At 40.7% G+C, this 14,998-nt stretch overlaps 2 protein-coding genes across 4 annotated transcripts in view; both read right to left on the minus strand.

Moving 5' to 3' along the window:
- mcoln2 (mucolipin TRP cation channel 2) overlaps window positions 1–1,865 on the minus strand; it is a 23,889-nt gene extending 22,024 nt beyond the window's left edge. The window contains exons 1-2 of the mRNA XM_050054327.1: window positions 1,707–1,865; window positions 966–1,119 (exon numbers count right to left, since the gene is read on the minus strand). Coding sequence (XP_049910284.1) covers window positions 966–1,119; window positions 1,707–1,750 — 198 coding nt within the window. The 5' untranslated portion in view covers window positions 1,751–1,865. The remainder of the gene's footprint in view (window positions 1–965; window positions 1,120–1,706) is intronic.
- clcc1 (chloride channel CLIC-like 1) lies at window positions 1,772–14,663 on the minus strand. 3 transcript variants are annotated; one of them, XR_007570566.1, is made up of 12 exons: window positions 14,209–14,663; window positions 14,000–14,107; window positions 11,603–11,713; window positions 11,167–11,376; window positions 10,904–11,044; window positions 10,699–10,801; window positions 9,480–9,568; window positions 8,901–9,047; window positions 8,217–8,804; window positions 8,041–8,091; window positions 6,378–6,574; window positions 1,772–1,908 (listed from the first exon to the last, which is right to left on the minus strand). XR_007570566.1 is itself a non-coding variant. In XM_050054325.1 (11 exons), exons 1-11 carry the CDS (start codon window positions 14,335–14,337, stop codon window positions 6,470–6,472), a joined length of 1,782 nt encoding a protein of 593 aa, XP_049910282.1. In that variant the 5' UTR covers window positions 14,338–14,663; the 3' UTR covers window positions 3,306–6,469. The 3 variants fall into 3 exon arrangements, 2 of the variants coding, with proteins under 2 accessions (XP_049910282.1, XP_049910283.1); XM_050054325.1 differs by lacking the exon at window positions 1,772–1,908 and having other exon boundaries at window positions 3,306–6,574; XM_050054326.1 differs by lacking the exons at window positions 1,772–1,908; window positions 8,041–8,091 and having other exon boundaries at window positions 3,306–6,574.
- Between the last annotated feature and the right edge of the window lie 335 nt (window positions 14,664–14,998).

Below are 14,998 nucleotides of genomic sequence, written 5' to 3' on the forward strand. Positions count from 1 at the left end.
TATGCCACACCTGTGAGGTGGGATGGATTATCTCGGCAAAGGAGAAGTGCTCACTAACACAGATTTAGACAGATTTGTGAACAATATTTGAGGAAAATGGTCTTTTGTGTGTATAGAAAATGTTTTAGATCTTTGAGTTCAGCTCATGAAAAATGGGAGCAAAAACAAAAGTGTTGCGTTTATATTTTTGTTCAGTGTAGATGCCTGTCCCACATATAGGCCTGTTGAGTTCAGTGATTTCAGCAAATAATAACCCAGGCTACTAACTGAAGTTTTATGGTATGTTCAATTTCTCAACTTACAACACTGATTTGAGATCACACACAACAACATACTTTCTAGACAGTAACATTTTAGGGACACGTGGATAGTAACTTTAAGAGCAGTCATGTCACACTTTTTACGAGCGTAGTTTGTTCTTGTGAACTTTGTTCACCTTTCCCACTGCTGCAACAACAAAATGACTTCCCAATGCAACATAAGGACAAATAATTACAGATTGCTTCACAGTCAGCATAACAAGCAGCAAGAAGAGCGAGGCTTAGAGGTACGGGTGGAGTTTGCTTGTTTCACCATCTTCTATTTGAAAAGAAAACAGACACACTGAGACTATAGAGGATCCTGTGTGTCTGCACATGTCAGAATGTGTTGACATAAATATCAACATTAATTCACACGTTACTTGGGTTGAACACTTAATGTAATAGGAATGACTGATTTGTTGCACTGCATCCACTTGATGTAATTTGTAACATCTGTAGTAGGCCTGTGGTTTTGTTGTTTGGTTAAATGTTGTTTAGCAGATAATTTCTATGTCAGAATTTCTTTACGACAGTGAAGTGAAATCTTATCTTAATTACTGCACTAGATTACATGCCTTGGCAAGATTCTAGTCCCAGGAAGTATTTTCTGGAGGATCCTCTTTCCTAATCTACATTAACCCCCCCCCGCCCCCTCGTACATACTTGTGAGGTGATCATGATGATTTTCAGAATCTGCAATAAAAGCTTCCAGGGTAACTGTCGCCGGGCCCGGTACTTCTCACAGGGGCTCATGAAGTAATACCTCAGGTCATCTCTCAGGTTCTCCTCTTTGATAATGTCCTGCGTCGAGACAGAGCTGAGACAAACAAACAAAAAATGTAATATCGTGCGAGAATCTGGCAAAAAAACAGAAGTGAAAACAGTGATTTCATGATAATTCCACTTGAGCAATAGTGTTTTTAACTCCAGTGAAGCAGACAGGTCATCTCCTACAGGAAGGACTCAATGTACTGAGCACACTGCCTGCATTCATGGTGCTGCCTGGGTGCAAGTCCAAGGTTAGCTCAGGGAGTGCACTTTCTATATTTTCCCAACAGTTTGTTGCCCTCAAACTCTCCCTGACAATCTCCTTTTTACATTTATTGGAGGAGTTATTGTCAAATTACACATTTTATAGATGTTTTCAGCTGAATATTTTTATGTAAAATACCTGTCAGGAGGAGTAAATGACTGGTGCTGCTGCTTTAAAGGTAAGACAACTATAGCTGGGTCATGTAAAAAAAACTTTATGCTCATTTTAGCAACTTAATCCGATGTTTCAGTTTGACCTGTACATTATATTTTAAAAGCATCACTTATAAACTATTCAACACTTAAGCAAGTTTAAATGTGTTTAAAAAACGTGCCCCTTTTTAGCTCCACTTATTTAAGTTAATGACTCACCTCACTGAGTTGTTCCTGTCCAGATATCGAACCAATAACTCCATGACTGATTGATTATCCACGTGGACACGGCGGTTAATCGAGTATTATGTCAAGAGGCTCACAGCACAGAGAAATCCCTTCAGCTGGGTTTTCTGAGACACACGCACCTTCCAGGCAGCCAATCAGGAAATGAGTTTCAGGCGGCGCACTGGTTCCCAATCTACGGTCCGAGGAGCCACAAGGGGTCACCGGGAGGACGGAAATGGGTCGGCCAAAAAAAGAAAGAAAAAGTTATTTGCTACTAGTGTTAAGATTAGATGAGAATAACTATTACAATAATTTCCACAGAAAACTCTACACAATTTTTATTATTATTATTTTTATTTAATTTAAGGGGAAACACTGAAGGTGAATAAGGTAAAAACATTTTAAACATTTAACAAATAGGTATCACCATTAGACTCCCCTCATTGATTACTTGTCGATTATCACCAGGGGTCTACCCAAAAAAATGTAGTCTATGCATTTATTTATTGTCATTGTTTGGCTTTTATTTTGAAGGAGAGACACTAAAGGTGAATGGGTAAAAAAAAATGTAACTAGTAGGTATTACCATGAGATTTCCTTTGTTGATAACTTACCTTAAGACATTATTTCCCCTGATTTTTTTTTAGGTTTAACTGTTCAAATGATGCATTATCCAATTACATGGGTGTAAATTTATGAAAGCATGACATGAATATAAGAATGGGAACCCTCTTTGGAACACAGGTGGGGGTTTTTAAAACATAATTTAATCATTATTTTTGTTGTAGCTGAATTTTGAAATCTTTAAAATGCCTGACATGTAAGGGAAGACTCTATTTTGTTGTCAGACAATAATAAGATATTCTTCTAAATGAGAACACAGTTGCTTCCAAGTTCTTATAAAGGTAATTGAAAATTAATAAAGTGCGTAATTTGTATTTATTTCCAGAACAGAAATGTGAATATTGTATAAAGCCAGGTTCAAAATTCTGGTTTCATTCTGTGGACATGTTAGGCTAAAAGGTTTTCACAGAGGGGATTTTGGATATCTGCTTTTATTTCTCCATAAATCAGAAAACACTGTCAACAACCCTTAAAAAAAATGCCATGTTTTTAGGAATAAAATGCTCTATAAATCAGGCTATGGATGATTTATGAACAAATCTTTGTGTAAAAACCTTCAGAATAAAGACAGGAACAAAATGTAAAGTTTGGTGTGTGTAAGTGAAGTTAAGATTTCTAGCTCAGAGAATATGAGAAAATTCCCTTTATTTTTAGACACAAAAATAAAATACTACAGGAGAATCAAGTAAAAATTGGAACTATCAGATATCGCCATGAAACATTAGTCGATTACCTACACAAAGACAATGACTTTTTGTTTTGTGTTACAAGTTTATGTTTAGATCTACAGAGCAGAAATCTGAACTTAAAAAATAAATTGTGTATTTTGGATGTTTTCTTAGCCTGACAGAAGACATGTTGTAAAAGCAAAATATCCCAAAATCTTACAATGGAGAAGTGCATGAAAAAACTGTTTTCACCTGTAGTGTCTCTCCTGTTTTATTTCTTTTAAGAATAACAGTAAGGCAAGGGAACACCTTTATTTTACAGGCTAAATCATAAAAGTATTCATGTTTAAACATTAACTGGAATTAGCCTGTAAGTGTTTTTAATTTTGGCACGCACTCTATAAAAATACAAAGGAAGTGAACTCAGTGTCCTCAGTGGCAGCTGCAGCCCTGGCCGCAACTAACATCCCTGACATCATCCACTCCCAGGTCAAATCTAACAAACAACAACACTCCTCGGATGGGGTTTGGACCAACATCTGTTTGGAGACACATCAGTCTGAAGGAAGCGTGGGCTGATATTTCTAAATCTTGGTTCTGTAGAAATAGAGATGCAGCCTGTGATGTGACAACATTTAGTATTCAGGTGTAATTTTGCCCTGTTTCTAATGATTCAACTTTTCTAGCCTACCAACCGTTGGGCATGATTTCCTTTTCTTTCACTTCCTTTTCTCTCTCCGTTTCTCTGTTATGTAATTTTTGCGAAATAGAGTAAAAATCAAAGCAGTTCCCCATTCTGCATGAATAAAGATTTTTGCACAAATGCGTCCAGTAAAAATATCTGACACAGAAAGTATGATGCTCAAAGGAAGGATGAAAAGCTGTCAAGAAACAAGAGCAAAGAATCTACAAGCACTTTCATTACTTATCTCATTTAGACCTTCAGATGAAGTCATGGCTTTTATTTCATCTCCTTCTCCTGATCTCATGTGGTGTTTGCTACTGTCATGGATTACACTGCTTGCTGACTCTGTGCACACACACACACGGCTGTGAATTGCAGCACCAAATAAACAGTAACAGTTGTCTTTGACCGTCTTACTGGTATGCTTAACACAGTTGCAATGTTGGAATGAGATATGTGGATACTCTTGGGCTGTGGCTGTTCAACATGCAGTATTACACCTCTAATCAAACAGCAAAACCTCCTTTAAAGCACCGCGCCTCTCCTGCCCTCCTGTGTTCATAGGAGTGTGCTAATGGATGAGTGTTTCTGCCACTGGATGGTCAGTATGGATGTTTGATTTTAGCTGTGTAGCTGCAGACTGGCCAGAGCAACAAATTCATAATTCATGTTTTTCAAAGTCACATACCTGTGATAATGTTTGGCTACTAAACTGGAAAATAAGCTGCAATTACATATATATATATATACATATTTTGGCATTTGGGGGACATTGAAAATAATCTGTAGAATACATATAATCACCTTCTCAACAACATTAACAATAATTTGTAGTCATGTTTCTGGAAACCTGGTTATTTTAAATCCAATATTTACTCAACTTTATCTCTGTTTTTAATTTTCACCATCTCCTGAGGGAAATATCTGGCTCTTCAGATGCTACATGATGCACCGTGTTCACTAGAGAGTCGCTAACAGTGTCTGTCTGCTGTTTGGTGGTGGGCATGTTGTGTGTGGGGGGTTCATCAGCTGCCTGCAATAAGAGTAAACCAACACAGTCAAGTTTCAGGCTCTTCCTTTTTCACTATCAATGATTTAAATGTCTTTCTTTTCCCCAACAGGTTGCCACAAGAGATTTTCAACATTTTATACTTTTGTGTGACTTTTAAATTTGTTTGTACAGCTGATTGCCTCATCTATGTCCATGGAAATATCTGGAGTAACTCCTCTAGATGTTAAATTAAATCGAGTTTAAGCGGACATTGCAGCATACAGACGTTGGATTAAGGATGTTGTGTATTATTTACAGTTGGAGAAAATCTGAATTTCTATCAGAAGATCAACTGCTTTTTGCCACCTGGCATTTTTAACTTCTGTGGCAAATATGGAAGCTTCCTCTCTTTTGGATTCCCTTTGGCTGGTCTGGCTTTCTTTGTTTGTTCTTGTGTTGATGGGTGGGTGGGGTTGTGTTTTTCATCCATCTTGGTTCTGTGTTTGTTTATTAGTATTCTGTATATCTTTACTGAATTACTAATAAAATACCTTGTTTAAAAAATATTTTTATTGAATTAAGTCAACTTGATATTGATGATTTTATGATGCACAACTTGATTTACCTGTTAGCTCTGTATGAGCAGTTTGCCCCGTCCAATAGAAAAAAAAAGAAAGTAGCACTGCTGCTCAGCAAAAATGGCTTCAGCATCACTATTTCAAGCCCTCTATGTACAGTTAATAATCACAAAAATAGCTTATTGTAAAAAGCATAAAAATATTTTTCATCCCCTTTAAATTACAAAATCCAAATTGTACTTCAACATCAAAATTGAAACACATTATAAGTTCTGCATTGTAGTAATTAAACAGTCCATTACCATCATTACAGTGATACTAGGAAAACCTAGTTTGTAGTTCCCTGATACCTGCCCATGAGTGAGACACACTGAAACACCAGATTAAAGGTATACTAGGCAGGATTTATAGATTACTGTTTGTAAACACAGCCTTCAAACTTTGCCCCTCCTCCTCCTCCACTCAGCAAGACGGAGAGAGCAGCGGTGGTCAACCAGAAAGTGAATGAAGAGAGGTAGCGGTATTAACAAGCAGTGAATCAGAAAAGCGCAATTACTGTAAACATGGCCGCACCTTCGCACAACCCTGCAGGAAGGTGCGACATTGACAAATTTTGCGTGAATTCAGCTGAAGTGCAAGCTTCACCCTGTCCACTTAGCTTCTGTGTGTGTGTGTGGGGCTAAACCTCGCCCTCCTTTAAGCAGACACACAGACATGCATCTCAAATCCACAGAGCAGAGGAGAGAGGCGGCTGGCTGCTACATTTTTATCCACGTGCCGCTATTGGCTGGGGGCTACACACCAATACCCAAAGGTGACGACCAAAAACGTCCTAAACACCACCACACACTGCTAAAGGGGCATGAGTGATGATTGAGAGGAATTACTTTTGAATGAGTCTACATATTTTTTTTAGGAAAATCCTGCATTTTATACCTTTTCGTAAACAAAGCTGTTTCTAACACATCTGTTTCCTGCCTATCTAATACTGGTTTTAGTTGTGATGTCTAAGAGCAGATTCACAAACCTGCACTGCTGTGTGACACATACAGTTGACCACACTGCAGTAAGATGAAGTTAGTTGGCAACACTGGGCTGGTTCCCTAATTCGGTTACCTTTTAAATGTTGTACATGCACATTTAAACATCCACAGTGAACAAAAACACTGATGACGTTAATCTTCCAGCTCTGACTCTGCAGAAACTGCCTAATCTGCTGGCGTTGGAGATGTCTCCTGAACAGGAACTCCGACAGTTTCAACGGGCAGCAGTGAGTCAGAGGAGGTCCTGTCTTCTGCTGAGGCCTGCAGATCCTGCATCAGAAATATATATATTACACAAAAATTGTCACATGTTCAAATAATATTGTCTTATAGCAGGAAATAGCACATTCATAAAACAAAGAATAACATATTTAGATTAAGAGGTCTGTCAACCAATACATGATTGGCCACCATATGTCAGGTGAGTAAATAAAGTAATCATATTGATTTAGGAATCAAGCATATTAATTACCCGAATCTCTAAAATGTCTTAACTGACAAAGTGTTATGTTATTAGCGGCTATGACCGTTTAAATCGCAGTAAAATTCATGAACTAAATTTGCTGTGGAATTTAACATTTTTATTGCAAAAATTATAAGATAGAAAGAAAAAAGCAAAATATTTCTGGTGTCAGAGAAGAACGATTTGGTAGAGAAAATTAATTTTAATCAAAAATTAATTTAATGATATTTTAGATGTCATCATGTTCACACACCAGTATGCCATGGCATCCCAGTTAAAATTCACTGCACTTATAATTCGTGTTATCAAAGCTGGAGTGCAGAACATAAACATGGTCGATGCATGACGGACAGCATGCCCGCTGGTGAGCTGACTTTATCTCGCCAAACCCCCAGGAGGGCTCTCTTCAATCAAGTCTTTATTTTTTTACTTTAATCCTTCCCCTGAATGCAAAGTTTTCACAACAAAAACTTTTCTTGGACGTTCCTTTTTCCACCATAGCTCCCGCCATATTCCTAGCTGCTGCTCCACGACATGTCTCCACCTCCTCCCATTGTACAAAAATTACACCAAAGGATGACACTGTCATCTTGTGTTTTTAGAGCCAGTGTTTGCACAGTAGCAATTGGGAAGTGGAGCTGCAGTATTGAGTTCCCATCCATACACCCACCTAACATGCCAAAACCCACCTGTTCAACATTGACTTTTATCACAGCAACAATATGTGTTTGCCAATTCATGTATCTTGCTCTTTATGTTATTTTATGCTCTGTACGGTGACCTTGGGTGTTTTGAAGGGCGCCTTTTTAAATAAAATGTATAATTATTACTATTATTATTATTAAAACAAAACAAGAAGCAGTGAAGGCAACAAAAATGAAACACTCTGATGTAACGTTCTGTCAGGTTGACATCTAAGCATCACTTCTGATGCGCCTGCACGAGAAACTCGCCACAAACACCAGACACAAACTCTGCTATACTACGAAACACAGACAGCTTTCCCCTGTCAGTGAGAGGCTTAATCAGCTTTGTGTGAACTTGTTTGGCGAGTGCTTGATTGTAACAGACATTAATTTATATGTCCTGCACTCTAGCTTTAAAGTTGAGACAATCTTAAGAGGTATGGTGTGGTAGCATGCATATAAAGCTATAAAATCTACCCCAAGTTACTGATTAAATACATTCACAAGCACAAGACAAGCAAAACAGCTACAAATACACAAAAAAAAACAACACAAAAAGATGTTCTAGTTATTAAATACTTATTTACCAATTTATGTCGCACGTGAATATTCACCATCCCATTAGAGCGTGTGCACAGCTGAAGTATTAAATATGACAAAGAGGGTATTTTAAAGGTTAAATCACAGTAAAATAGTATGTCTAAAGTTGGACATTAGTGGGATGAAATTTATTTGGTTTTCATGTATTTTAAAAAGAACTCACCTGGACTTCAGTTTGTGAAGGCTGCCCTTCTGCTGGCTGAGACCTTGGTGCTGCACTGTCTCTGCTGAGTTCACCTTTAAAAAGTTTTTTATTCACTTTCAGAGGTTTCATCTTTGATGGAGATACTTCTGACTCAGTGGGTTTAGTTTCTGTTTGGGTTGTGTTAGCAGGAACACTTCTAGCACTCGCTCCTTCTACCTCATCTTGTGTCTCCTGCTGGTTTTCTGAATCAGACTCAGCAGAGAGATTCTGCTCCTCCTCATGCGGCGGCGCAGCATCCGTCTCGTTCTCACTGTAGGTAGGCTCGGCATTGCGTAGCGTCTCCACAACCACCTTGGCTGGCTCTTCCCTGGGTCTGTTGGGCCGCCTCCGATGAACCTGGTTCCTGTGTAACCTGGCATCATCGGCTCGGTGCCTCGGGGCATGTTGCGGTCCATCCCCTCCTGCTAAGTCGTCACCGTCCTCAATCTGCTGGAGGTGAGGCTGCCGTTGCTCTAGCTGTGGAGGAGGTGGGTCCCTTCGAGGGCGGCGGAAAGGTGCAGCGATGCCATGCTGGAAGGCTGCCTGCACGCTTCCATACATGCATACCTGCAGAAGAGTTAAACAAATATACCAGTATAGAGACACATTGTCTGACTTTATATATTTGCATGAGCGTCAGTGAAATTTATTGAGGATCTTTACCACAATGGCGAGCACAATGGTGATGAGAACTGGGATCTGCAGGGTAACGGGAAGATCTTTGAGAAGGGCTCGAAGGAACTTGCTGATCCCCTCTCCGATGTGCTCCAGCGGCTCTGTGATGAAGGTTGTGATGGTAACTGCTAACGCCTAAACAGAGAAGGATGTGTAACTTTGTATGTCATTTCCACACCAACATATATTCATTCATTCATTTTCTGTAACTGCTTATCCTGTTAGGGGTCGTGGGGGGAAAACATTTAGGAATTGCTTTTCCATTGGACCCACAATTGGGAGGGGATGTGAAGCCATGTCTGTGTGTGTGTTCTCTATGTTTTGTTAAATTGAAAACTCAAGATTTTTGGTGTGTTAGCTACAATACAGTGCTGGTTGTTGCAAGTTGTTTGTTGTTGTTTTTGTTGTTTTTTTGCATTTCACCTCACACATTTTGCCTATTTTGTGTCGCTCCATTTAAAATACAAACTAATTTAAATTCCAAATTGTGATGCAACTAAATAGGAAAAATGCAGAGGGAGGGAAACACTTTCACAAGGCACTGTACATGCCGTCATAGTGACATACCTTGGTTGGAGGCACCAGCAACCAGGGATCGACGTCATAGTATTTCTTACAAGGGTCATCTTGTAGAGTCCATGTGCTTCTCAACCACTCTACAAGTGAATAACCAAAGACAGTAGAGGTAGTTTAGAAAACAACAAAACAGAGACAGGAGAAAGATTTTGCACAAGTAATGTTTGACTGATGAGAATGGGGCACATTGTGGTTGAATGGACCCATACAGTATATGAAGCAGCAGAAAGATTTGCTGCCACCACATCCCAAAGGTGCTCTATTGAACTGAGATCTGGTGACTGTGGAGGCCATTGGAGTACAGTGAACTCATTGTCATGTTCAAGAAACCAGTTTGAGATGATCTGAGCCTTGTGACATGGTGCGTTATCCTGCTGGAAGTAGCCATCAGAAGATGGGTACACTGTGGTCATAAAGGGATGGACACGGTCAGCAACAATACTCAGGTAGGCTGTGGTGTTTAAACCATGCTCAGTTGGTACTAAGGGGCCCAAAGTGTGCCAAGAAAATATCCCCCACACCATTACACCACCACCAGCAGCCTGAACCGTTGATACAAGGCAGGATGGATCCATGCTTTCATGTTGTTTACACCAAATTCTGACCCTACCATCTGAATGTGGCAGCAGAAATCCAGACTCATCAGACCAGGCAACGTTTTTCCAATCTTCTATTGTCCAGTTTTGGTGAGCCTGTGTGAACTGTAGCCTCAGTTTCCTGTTGTTAGCTGACAGGAGTGGCACCTGGTGTGGTCTTCTGCTGCTGTAGCCCATCTGCTTCAAGGTTCAATGTGTTGTTGGTTCAGAGATGGTCTTCTGCAGACCTTGGTTGTAACAAGTGGTTATTTGAGTTCCTGTTGCCTTTCTATCATCTTGAACCAGTCTGGCCATTCTCCTCTGACCTCTGGCATCAACAAGACATTTTCACCCAGAGAACTGACGCTCACCGGATATGTTCTCTTTGTCAGACCATCCTCTGTAAACCCTAGAGATGGTTGTGTGTGAAAGTTTCTGAAATACTCTGAAATTTCTTCCCCATTCTGCTGCTCAGTTTGAATTTCAGCAGGTTGTCTTGACCATGTCTACATGCCTAAATGCATTGAGTTGCTGCCACGTGATTGGCTGATAAGCTATTTACATTAATAAGCAGTTTGACAGGTGTAACTACTAAAGTGGCGGAGAGTGTATATTCATACTTGTAATTGGCTCACCTTTCAAACTATCACTCCAGTCAATTTTCCTCACTCCAATGCATTTTTCATATTCGCTGTCATTCATCTTTGCTAGTTTGCGTTGATGCTCAGCAAAGGCAATCTGAAAAAGCAAAATGTATTGACATTACAAACTTATTGGTCTAAAACAAGCACTGAATGTCAGGTAAACAAAAGCAAGGGAGCCAAAGGAGTTCTTGTTCACCTTGTACAGATAGATCCAGTTCCAGATAATACTGACGAAGAAGCTGACCCCAAACAGTCTGCCGAACTGTACGAACCAGGACACCTTTGACCACAGCTGAGTGCATATGATGGCCACTAGGACCAGAACACCCAGCCCTAGCTGGAACACAAACAGAGACAACAGAGTACTGAAAATGAATTGCAAGTCTTAATTGTGTCTTTAGGTGACTGAGTATCGTAAAGACTCATAAACAAAGATTTCAGATTAATGAATGAGCTTACTTTTAATACTGTGTCCAGCTCCACGCCAAAGGTGTCTTCAAAACGCCACTTCCAGGCCTCGTAGTCATGTGGTCTGAGATCCACCAGTATCTTGTCCAGAGCTCCTGTTGTAAAGCTCTCTTCACCATTCAGAAGAGACCGAATCTCTGTCATGGCTTGTTTGGACAGCTGGATTTTGGCATCATATAAGACCTCCGTGGAGTCACTGGGCTGGGGACCAAAGAGGATGGGTGTCTAATAATGGCAATGCTCTGTTTTCCACTGTATTGTGCACCTGGGTCGTATCTAAATATTGAACCAGAATTTTGTTCGAATAAGGTTAAATAGAGCTACAGTGGCCTTGTCAAGTGTAAGCCAGTAAGTATGCATTCACGATTAGCAAAGATGCACCCAAAGCCACATGACACAGTATAATTCATGTGAAAACACCACGTACCAAACCAACTCTTTCTATTTCCTTCTGCAGTCTGGTGAGAAATCGCTTGAACAACGGGCTGCATGTAGACGGTCGTGAGATGAGGGTGATTTTCTTCTTCAGTTCTTCATTCTGAATGACAGCAAAGCACAAACATCCAGAATTATAGAAAGCAACTAGTTCAGGCAACATTTTCATCAGTTATTGACTACGGTGATATAATTTGCAGTCTGCTGCCTCTACTCTTAAACCTCTCCATGCACTTGATCATTCAGCCGATAGGTTTACAACTGGGGATGGCTTTAGAACGCATCGTTTTTTATTGTATGAGAAAGTTGGGTGGCAGTCAGCAGTGAGAAAAGAACAGAGCACTGCAGCCTGCTTGAGAGGTTGATAAGTGTTTGCCCCACCAGCTTGTATTATGGATACTGGACTTCTTAACTAACAGAGAGCAAAGCATTTCAGTAAACGGCTGTCTCTCACACTCCTTAGTATTGTCCACTGGCTCACCACAAGGATGTTTCTTTCACCTTTACTTTATAGTATTTACACTAATGAATGCAGGAGCACCCAGGAGGGCAGCCACTTGGTCAACTTCTCAGACGATACCATATTGCTATCCTTTTTCCGCGGATCAGAATCAGACCACGGGAAGGCTCCTCTGGATTTTATTTCTTGGTGCAATAATCATTTCTTGGACTTAAATGTATCTAAAACTTAGGAGCTGATTATTGATTTTAGACGTAACAGAGACACAGCCAAAGAAAGCATCACTCACAATTAACTCTTACACATCTAAAATTTGGTGTAAATACTGCAGATATTGTGAAGCGAGGGCAACAGAGAATTCACCTTCTCCCTCATTCTCTGCCGTTTTTATCAGTCTTTCATTGAGAGCCTCCTGTGTTGTTGTTTTTTTTCATTTATCTGCTGGTTTCACAGACTCACACTGAAAAACATAAACAGTCGAAATAGCATTGTTAAAATGTGCTTTAAGATCACAGGAGTGACACAACTGGACTTGCATTTTGGATACATTAAGGTTTTATTATTGTGAATACATAGCTCTCGTCTTGGCTTGATGTCTCTGTGGCTCAATGTTACTTTGGAGGGCATAAGAGGAAACGTTGATTCACTGGTAATATTAATGTCCAGCAAACTGTTCCTAACACAATGTTTGAAACAAAAGCATTAAATGAATGTAACAGAGGTGTGAAGCCATCAAAATGTTTATTTCCTGGTTCACTGACGAGTTCTCAAAGGCCATGCTTCCACACATCTGTCTCTATCACCATTAATTCAGCCACCAGTTAATCTCGGACACCGGTCCCCTTTTTTTGAGAATGGGATTTTTATTCACAAATGAACTTATTGCAATTACAAATTATTTTTGCCACATACAAAAATACTCTGACAATACAGCTATTGTGGCTTGTACCAAGAGCGATCAGGAGCGATCAGGAGCAGGAGCACAGGGACCTTGTGGATGCCTTCAGAGACTGGTGCAGTAAGTGCTGTCTCCACCTGAACACAGCCAAAACCAAGGTGATGGAGGACATTGAGGTGGTGCACACCTACAAATATCTGGGGGTCTTCTCGGATGATAAGCTGGGCTGGGCCTCTAATACTGACGCTCTCTACAGGAGGGGGCAGATCCGCCTGTTCTTCCTGCAGACACTGAGGTCCTTTGATGCGTGTGTGGAGATGTTCTATCACACGGTGGTGGCCATAGCATTCTTCTACGCTGCAGTGTGCTGGAGAGGCAGCTTGATGGACAAAATCACGGAGCGTTTGGACAGGCTAGTTAAAAAATCTGGCTCAGTGCTCAGCAGGAGACTGGACCCAGTAAGAACTGTGGTGGAGAGGGGCACACTGAACAAACTGAAAGCTATAATAGACAATAGCAGACACCCTCTCCACAGCCTCCTGGGGTGACAGAGGAGCAGCTGCAGCAGTCGGCTCATCTCACTGCGTTGCAGAACAGAGCGTTTCAGGAGATCCTTCGTCCCCACGGCAATAAGACAGTTTAACACCTCCTGAATCCAGTCACACACTTACACACATCACATTAGCCACAGCTGGACTGGACCATGGACTGGACAATTTTAATTTAATTTCTATTTATGCACTTATTTTAAGTTATTTAATTTCTATCTTAATACCACTGTGGTGTTGTTGATGATGGGAAGTGTGGTTGTTGTTTTCTGTCTTTTATGTGCTGCTGGACAGATGAATTTCCCTTCGGGGATGAATAAAGTTCTTTCTATTCTACCCTAAAGAAAATGACTGATTGCTTGATGTAAAAGGACTGCCATTATCTGCAGGGAGCTGTGTCATGGTGTACCTAGCTCATGTATGCTCTTGAGTTCCTGCAATTGGTTTCCTCAGAATAAATACTAATACACTGTAACCACACACCTGTCTCTGTAGCTCCGCTACCTGTGTGCCACACGGTGTCACCTCCACCTGGTTGGAGTCCCGATTATACTCTCTCCTCTTGGTTGGCACATTGTCATAGTTTGCTGGCTGCAAGACACACACGCACACACACACACCCACTCATATTAACAGTCACAACAAGAATATAAACACAGCTTCAGAGCATTAAGAGCAATGCACCTCCCAACCTCTGCGGGCTTCCTCATTGACTTGGTGCTTGCATCGTAGTTGAGCATATCATAGGGGTCTATCCAGTCATTCTCCCCCTGTGCTGTGGCAGCCACACACAGGCTGCATACCAGGGCGATGAGGAGCATCCTGGAGGAGAGAGGACCTACTTTCCCAACTAACCGTCCAGCTAGTTAGCTAGCTAGCTGCAGTGAAGACCCCCCAGTGACATTCAAACGGGAAAGTGAAAGCAGGTACAGCTGGCTAGCTATAATTAAAGCTAATTTAACTTAATAGCGTTAGCTAAACAAGCTAATGCTAGCTGCTATGATAATTCAAAACCCAGCGACTCAAACTTGGCTTTGAAGACAAGCTGAGACGTAAAGACAACAATAATACGTTGAGTATTGAAGACTTTCCACTCTAAATGCACAAGACACACATTACAAGCTTCTTCCGCTTCCTCGTCTTCTTCTTCTTTGACCTTAATGGCGGTAGGCAAACCAGCTTATAGTCGCATTACCGCCACCTGCTGGACTGAAGTGTGGAGCACTAGATTGGCAGCAAACAAAAAAAACACTGTTACTCTTAAATAATTAAACATTATAATTACATATATTCCCTGATGTAATACTGCACTTTTCTGCAGTTAGTCCTGTTATTAACCGCCTGCTTTCTTCATCATACCTGTTGCAGTCTGTTACTACTGTACACACTTGACTGTTTCCAGTTTGTTGCTGTGTAAACATAGTCCAGCAGTATGTCCTATCCTCAGACAGGTGATGATCATCTCTTCCCTTGGGCTCCCAC

This window comes from Epinephelus moara, chromosome 10 (assembly GCF_006386435.1).
Source record: "Epinephelus moara isolate mb chromosome 10, YSFRI_EMoa_1.0, whole genome shotgun sequence".
NCBI lineage: Eukaryota > Metazoa > Chordata > Actinopteri > Perciformes > Serranidae > Epinephelus > Epinephelus moara.